This window comes from Lentinula edodes, assembly GCF_021015755.1.
Source record: "Lentinula edodes strain Le(Bin) 0899 ss11 chromosome Unknown C8R40scaffold_54, whole genome shotgun sequence".
NCBI classification, from domain to species: Eukaryota; Fungi; Basidiomycota; class Agaricomycetes; order Agaricales; family Omphalotaceae; genus Lentinula; species Lentinula edodes.
Genome location: NW_025764360.1, coordinates 230,714 through 238,604, shown reverse-complemented (window position 1 = coordinate 238,604; position 7,891 = coordinate 230,714). Strand labels below are relative to the sequence as shown.

Genomic DNA, 7,891 nt, shown 5'->3' with positions numbered 1-7,891 from the left:
GAGAACAAATAGCGCCCACCCTCTTATCACTACACACTGTTTGCATTTTCTAGGCACCAAAATAGCATGTCCTTCCTCCTAGAGACAGATTGTTATGTATCCGTTTTTTACATGATTTCATTCGGCACAAAGGGTAAATGTAGTACATTTTATTTCCAATCCTATGGAGTACATTTGGGTGTAGACATGAAACAAGGAAACGGGGGGCATGCAATAATGCGTATACAGTACACTTATGGAATAATGTAAGATGCTAGGTAGATGTAGTAGCAGGGCGAGAAATAAATGCAATGGTGAAATGGTTGAGACCTCACTCGACTAATTCGAAGTAGGTTCTGAACATTGGTTCTGAATGCAACTCCGATTCACTGATGGCCCGATGAGTATGAAGAAATAATTGAGGATATCGACGAGTAAAATAGGACAGGTAGCCTTCTGGCAGAGGTCCAAGGTGGCGCTTCACATTACCTGGAAGGTCTTGATAATGATGTTTCTACAGCAATAGGAGAAATAAGCTCATAATCAAACTTCAGAACCTTGTTCACTACCTTATTACGTAGAGCTCTTAAGAGATCCTGCACCGACTTGCCATCGTATTTTCTGAATTTTCCCAAGCTTTCGATGAAGACCTTATCTACTCTGGACTGCCAATCATGGCCAACAATTTTGAACGCGTCCTTCTCAAGCTCGATCAAATGAGGGTCCTTGGGGTCGCGACACATGATTTCGAAGCGATCTGAAGCATCCTGGAGGAAGTTCAGACGACGACCAGAATCCCAAAAGAAAGGGTGAAGAAGACATGAGGATGTATCGGGGCTGAAAACGATGAACAAATCAGGATTTGGTAGGAAATTCCTATTCTAGAACGTACCGCAAAGAAGAATCAGGGTTGAGCATTTTTTCAATGAGATCAGCAGCGTCAACGCCTTCTTCCCCATAACGCTCCCCTAGCGTCGTGATATCCTTGACGCCCTTGATGATGTTGATTTCTCTTTCAAAACGATCCCCAAATGGATGGCCGCCACCAGTAAGCATATAATAAAACAGACATCCCAGAGCAAATATGTCCACCGACTTCGTCAGGCGGGTTGGCTTATTGATAGATGACGTAGTCGAGGAGCTTGAGTTTACCGACGGAGGATTGCCGTTGACTGTGCCAGCACTTCCTTTCGATGAATTTGTATCTTCAGAGTTGTCCAACTTTACTTCACCTCTTAATATCTCCGGCGCTCTCCAACCAAATGTCCCGGCCCCCATTGCACCCTGCGCTGTTGGCAAAAAACTTGTTTGATCGAAATCTAGTTTCTTGCAAAGGCCAAAGTCCGAGATGAGCATTCGGTAACTTGGACCCCTAATGCTCTTGTTTTGGCCTCTAGACAGAGAGGCGGACGAAGGGGTAGATAGATTGCGTCCTGGCCCAGCAGCGACTAGGATATTCTGAGGCTTGATATCTCTATGGACAAGTTTTAGAGCATGCAGGTGCCTCAGCCCGCTAGTAATTTGCTTCAACGCCTTTTTGGGATCGGCAATAATCGATTCCCGTATTTCCCTCCATTCTTCTTTACTCTCAATCCCTTCGCAGGCATCGAGTCCAGCGAACGCCAGGTTAATATCCCCAGAACCCTCATAAACGTCTGCTAAACTACCCGGACATAGTTCGAGAGCGATGTAGAGGAAGTTTGCGTGTGTTTCTTGGTAGTAGTACCGTATGACGTTGGGATGATCATCGCTTTCTTGAAGGATGCTAACCTCACGAGAGGCGAGCGTAACAAAATCGCGTAGTAAACGCTTTACAGCGACTGACCGTCCCTGTAGGGAGCCACGAAAAACAACTGTACCATGAGATCCGAAACCTGATACACATTAGATGCCTGGGCTTAAGAGGGAAAGGGACGGACTCACCGAGAATTGTTTCAGAGACGACTAATGTCGATGGCGGGGGTGCATGAACCGGCGCTGGTGTAAGTGGCATAGGTGTCGCCGGTATGACAACTAAGCTTGGGGCAGGGGGCCAAGGCGACATGGGACTTTGAAGAGGAGGAGCAACTAAGTTAGGAACTGTGGGAGAAATGGGCGTGATTATCGGCAAACCAATGTCGATCCCACTTGCACCGTTCTCTCCAGGCGGTGCGGATAAAGCCAATGCAGCTCCACCTTTTTTCCTCTTTCCTCGTTTACGACGTATCTTCTTTTTACGTCCACTAGCATCTGCGACCTCGTCGGCTTCGCCCTCACTGTCTTCAAGTTCAGGAACATCTAAACGGATAGGGGAAGCGGAGATGTTTTCTGAAGGTACATCTATATCTGAAAATGAGGGAGACGGCGGAGGCTTTGCGGTGTCGAGTAAAGGATAATCCATTATTGAAGGAGCGGAAGCACTGTGTTCGACAGCGGAAAGAGATTCGCGAGAAATTGACGAGGGTGCCAAAGTTTGGGACTGTGATTCGGCATGTCTTATTGAGGATAGCGATGGTAGGTGTCTTCCAGCAATAGCACTCAATAAGCCAACGAACCCAACGAGCAGTGCGACGAGGATTTCCCATTTCCAAGTAAATGAACCTTCGGATGTGGTGTCAAACCCATTACCATTACCTGGGTTCTGATGAACGTCCGTTGGTATGGATTGTCGGCTCCCCGACGCAATTGTTGGAGAATGTGTAACCTGATCTGAAGGAAGACGACTACTAGCGCTCGGGCTCGGAGCAGCGTCTAATAACTTTGTGGCATCTTGGCCTCCGCTGCCTACGCCCTTCGCACCATCGCCATCACCATCACTATCTTCAAGCTTCCACAATTTAACAAGGCAGCGTAAATCAAACACATTTGAGGCAGGATCGCACGTATCCGGAATTTCATTCGTTGTTCGTTCAATTGATTCTTTCCGTTCCTGTTCTCGCTGTTCACGAAGCTTACGCCGTCTGGTCACCTCGTCAATATCAGCCGGGAACTCTCTTCCATCTTCATAGTTCTCATCCCCCGCATCGGCAGGAGCGGCGGCAACGCCATCACTGACGATCATACCGCCGGGCGCATAATCAATCATCTTCCTTGTCCTGGCTTTTCCCCCATCTGAACCCCCAAAAGCCACGAACGGGAAGCCATTCGAGCTCATAGCAAATAGACTACCGGTCTCCTCTACGATTCCAACATAAGCAGAATCTGAATTTGGGAGTAGTGCGTTGTGAGCATTAGCGTGAGAAAGGGAAGGATGAAAGTCTGATAACGACGGCTGAGGTTGGAGTAGGACAAAGGTATGGAAATCGGGAGCATTGTGCAGTTGTGTGGATGCAGGGCGTTTCAAGACATCAAATGTAGCGACACTGCGGTATGAAGAGTGTTTGTTTTAGAAAGATAGTGGAAAGCGCGCTAAAAAGGTTGAACTCACATCGGGTTTGGAAATTTTCTGAACCATAATAGAGAATCCTTATCGTTTGAGCTTGCAAGTGCATTGTGGGCACGAAAAGCAAGCAATTCTCCGCTTGGCAAGCTTTGAACGTATGAGTCATCTTTCGGGCGGCTGTAGGAGGATTGCAGCAATGTATCTTGATTGTTGGGCCCATACGTAGAGAAGGATAGATTTTGAACCGGAGGCGACTGCAGACGAGAGCCGCTCGAGGTACGTGAAGGCCGAGTATGGATGGAGATGTGATAGTCTGTAATATCAGAGTCTGAGTTTGAGAGACTACCGCAAATCCCAAAGCTAATACACACCTATGCGTCCGATAAAAACCTCCGTTGGTTTAATTTTTTCCTTAGCTGGCTTCTCGTCTGTTTCTTCCAGCTCCAGCTCATCTAAATCCAGCTCATAGTCTTGACTATCTTCTTCATCCTTCATATCATCGAACGGATCCCACGGACACTCTCCACCAACGCTTGCTTTAATCTTGCCGGTTTCCAACTCCACTACCAGCATACTTGTCTCCTTTCTTCCGACAAAGAGCCGGGAATGACCATCTGGATCTGAGAATGAGAATGGCGACATGTCGACCAGTTCAGGCATCGTAAAAGGAAAACGACGTAAGGGAGGGTTTTGGGTGGAAGACGGGTTGGATGGTAGAATGTATATGGCACCAGACTGCGGTTCGATGATATAAACCTCGTCTTCGAGAGGGAGCTCATCGTCATTGAGTAGATATTCATTATTCTGCTGATTATGAGTTGTCCGTACAAGAGGTGCCAATGTGGAAGGATATGGGGAAGTCAAGTTCTGGAAGTCAAACTTGACATGCCCTGGGCCTTGACTGGGTGCAAGAGAAGGCATAGACCAAAGTGAATGGCCGGAGGTTCGATTAAGCGCATGAAATTTCCCATCCACAGAGGCTACGAGGACAATGTCGAGCAGCTCGGAGTCCTGTAGCGGGTCGAGAGTTACAGAAGGGTCCCCACTACCAGCACCGGTACCAGCATTCGACGAAGAAGACCAATGTGGCCTCTGATTAACACTTGGATGCCGGGACAGTTCGTAACTGTTGTGTTTATTCGAGTTTCCGGTCGATACAATGTCCGCGATGGCAAAGAAAGCAACAGCAAGCAGATAAAGAGGAATAATGTACGAATTCATGATGGCCAATGCTGCTTTCAGGAAGCGGTGTGCATCACTTAGCTGTCTCTAATGGTAGGGGAAAGAGAACGCCTGGGTACATAGAGGCTGTGAGAAATAATAGCCTCCGCAACTACGGGTGTGTGTGCATCAAAAATTGATGACTTTCTCTCTCGACCCTCGCATTTGCTCACACGTTTCCTTCTACTTTCTCTACATTTTTTGAAGAACGATCCAATCCAAATTTGCTCAGTACCAATAAAATCTACATCACGTTCAACAACAATCTCGCTGTCCCAGAGGCCTACTCTCAGCTCTATTTCATGTAAATTGGCCGGCCGGCGCGAATGGTCTAGAATTCTAGAATCCCACAAAACAAGATGCCCTCTCATCATCCTCGAAAGTCTTAATTATCATGCTGATTTGGTGCACTGGAATTTGAATTCTAAATTTGTCGCATCTTGTGCCCTCAAGACGGGAAGTGTGATATGCATACGAACGTCATCCTCTCCAGGAACATACTAGCATACTCCAACCATGACATGTTCAACCGTAGCAGTATGTATATAACTCATCATAGGTAAGCTGCTTCACAACAACCTCGTTATGTCTTTCCTAACAAACACTGTAGGCAACCTTAGTCAAGCTGCCAAAAACGTTGTCGTTTCGCAATCAGTTGATCGTGGCCAAGCTCCTCAGCAAACAAACGATCAGACAACCAACGAAAGCTCGAATCAGGATCATAAGCCTTCCTCCGATCAGCCACCATCCTCGTCGGTAGATTTTTCTCCCGGCCCTCAAGACGAACCCAAATCTTCTAGCGGCTTCATCTCAGGCATCGGGAAAGCGAGCAGCACCATAACTAGCACCACAACTTCCGGCCTCACCAGTGGCATTAACTTCACCTCCGATCTCGCCAAAAATGGCGCTCAACTAGCTTCTGATACGGCCAATGCAGGTGTTTCCATCTCTCGAACAGTGGCCAGATCCGGACTGGACATGAGTATCGGTGTAGTGGGCGGTACCGCCGATTTGGCTGGAACTGCCATTGGTGGAATCGTTAATACAGCTGCGGAGACGAGCGGGAAGGTCTTTGAGCCAGTGGCTAGTGGCTTGAAGGCCGTTGAGGGATTCGACAAATTGGGCGATGGGCTTATGGCCATTAATGGGTTGCCCGTCGGAGCTGTGCAAACAGTTGGAAGATGGACAATGACTGTGAGTGTTGAGCGCGTTGTAAGCGTATCCTGGTCATTTGAGCTTATCCTCCATGTAGGCTTTGAATATGAGCGGCAAGGTATGTTTCTTGCGCCACACCTACACATAGTCTAATTTTATAAATCAAAGACTCCCACCTTCTTTGACCCAGATGGCGACGGCACTGTCACTGTGTCTGACACTATCAAGGGATTGATCGTCCTCGGGTTGGATGAAAAAAACTCAAAATACGCTGCTTATGTTCTACATGGTATTTTTAGGTATACCTAAATCCTTCGCACTGTTCTTTCAGAATTTCACGTACTCCTTCACCTTTGCAGCTTTCCTACCGGAACATCATGGGTTCCCACTGATACGAATTTGCCAATAACTGTTTCTAATATGTCCCGCACCCGGTGGGGCAAAAACTGGGGACAATATGATCGGATGGAATGGGTGCAAGATGTAGATATAAACCAGGTTCGTCGAAAAATATTTTTCATCGCAACAAATTAACAGATCTGCTTGCGTCCATTAGTTCTTTGCGTGAGTTTGCGGTCTATGTACTCGTCAATTTTAATGTAGATCCTAACATCATTGAACTCAGCGAGTCGTCTGAGGATGTGACGTGGCAAGAGAAATTCAAGAAGGGGTGAGCTATTTACCAGTCGTGGATTCATCAGTCGATTCTCACTCGTCTTCTTTCAGTCGCCAATATTTCGGCATTCTCCTCCTGATCTTCGAGTGGGGAACGACCTGGCCATTCCTCATGCCTGATCTCCCTGTCGAGCAAATACCGTTCAAGGATGATATAGGAAAAGTTGTCAGGGTATGTCTGTTCAAAGTCAACATACGGCTCAAAAAAATTTATTTGCTTCTTGATAAGACTCTCATATTACCTACCATATTCTCCAACTTTCAACGTGCTCGAGCAGGGAAGGTTGATGCTGGAAATCAGCCACCCGCAAAGGAAGCTCCCTCAGGCCCAGACGATGCCTGAAACCGAGCAGTAGTGCAATAATATGGTATACTTACTACTCCTCCAATATTTATGAACGTAGTCCTACTGAGTTAACCGTAAATATGACCACACAACTTCTCAATTACAATTCCTGATGGTAATGAAACCTTTGAGTTGATATGTGTCGCTTTGACCTTCCCTTCGAAGCATGTGACCGTGACGTAAGCCCGATCGTATCGGGATGCTCCATTAACTGGCTCAGTCTTTCGAAATTTCCGCTTCGTGCATGGTCAGTGACACAGTGTTTGCGTCCGCCTCTGGCACTTACACGTTTACTTGGCAGGTATCTAACAGCCTACAATTAACGTTTGAAGTAGCTAAAAATTTGAATTCTTCAATAGGAATACCGGGCCCGGACTACTTTTATTGGACTTTGCCGTTTACCCGATACGCTCGTTTTTGCCTCGCTTCTGAGTCTTCAGGGAACTTCAGGACTCTCTGTTTCTCCTTGTCAAACGGTAAATCCCAAGGCGACGGCGACGGCGATGGCCTCTCTTACGCCGTGGTCCATACAATTCAACAATTGGGACGAAGTATAGGCCTGGTATAGGCCATAGTTTTATGCAAGTTCGAATTTAATACTGCTTCCCATCCCTCCCGCAGCTCCTCCCGCAACTCATGTCATTATCCGATGCTAATGGCGGAGCATCCATGTGCTACTCGCGTCGTTTCATTGTGGACAGCCTACCTTAGCTTGGGCAAACTCTAATTCCGCGGGGACTCAACGTTGTGAAGAACGAAATTTGGCTAGGACGACAGCGCCTTGCAGACGGAACTGAAGCATGCTTGGTCGTGTACCCAATGAATATGATTCGTATCATGATCTTGTTGAAGTGAATTAATTACAGTTTAATGCAGTCAACAGAGTGGAGTAGGGACATACGGTCCCTATGAAGAGGTACATTAGCACGCTGGCAACGCCACACCCCTTAGGAATCAGCATGGTTCGCTCACTAGTGTGGATAATCTTCAAATAGATCGCTATACTCTTTGAACCAATAGTGCCCAGCCCCTCCATGCTGTTGTTATTACTCTGTTGCTAGAAGCTCAATAGCTGTCCTAGGCTGCGGCGACAATTTTTCCTTTCAGTAAGATTAGCAAGTAACAATATACTCACCCTCGCTCTACTCTATCTC

The 7,891-nt window shown here is 47.0% G+C and overlaps 2 protein-coding genes across 2 annotated transcripts; one reads left to right on the top strand and one right to left on the bottom strand.

The window, feature by feature from the left end:
- Nucleotides 1-137: 137 nt before the first annotated feature.
- Nucleotides 138-4,671, bottom strand: C8R40DRAFT_739048 (uncharacterized protein). The gene is made up of 6 exons (XM_046236054.1): nt 3,712-4,671; nt 3,386-3,653; nt 1,903-3,320; nt 872-1,853; nt 549-816; nt 138-493 (listed from the first exon to the last, which is right to left on the bottom strand). The coding sequence occupies exons 1-6, from the start codon at nt 4,559-4,561 to the stop codon at nt 311-313; spliced, it is 3,969 nt and encodes a 1,322-aa protein (XP_046080620.1). The 5' UTR covers nt 4,562-4,671; the 3' UTR covers nt 138-310.
- A 475-nt stretch (nt 4,672-5,146) lies between these two features.
- Nucleotides 5,147-6,734, top strand: C8R40DRAFT_1176669 (uncharacterized protein; the record flags this gene model as incomplete). Its single annotated transcript, XM_046232552.1, has 8 exons — nt 5,147-5,755; nt 5,814-5,834; nt 5,885-6,015; nt 6,076-6,214; nt 6,273-6,280; nt 6,342-6,386; nt 6,443-6,563; nt 6,621-6,734. The coding sequence occupies 8 exons, from the start codon at nt 5,147-5,149 to the stop codon at nt 6,732-6,734; spliced, it is 1,188 nt and encodes a 395-aa protein (XP_046080619.1).
- Nucleotides 6,735-7,891: the final 1,157 nt, after the last annotated feature.

What these genes read in the sequence shown, in the direction of transcription:
- C8R40DRAFT_739048 (XM_046236054.1), bottom strand. Translation starts at nt 4,561, where the DNA reads ATGAATTCGTACATTATTCCTCTTTATCTGCTTGCTGTTGCTTTCTTT. An exon ending in CGTCTCTGAAACAATTCTCG is followed by an intron (nt 1,854 to 1,902) that starts GTGAGTCCGTCC and finishes AATGTGTATCAG; the next exon opens with GTTTCGGATCTCATGGTACA. An exon ending in AACCCTGATTCTTCTTTGCG is followed by an intron (nt 817 to 871) that starts GTACGTTCTAGA and finishes CATCGTTTTCAG; the next exon opens with CCCCGATACATCCTCATGTC.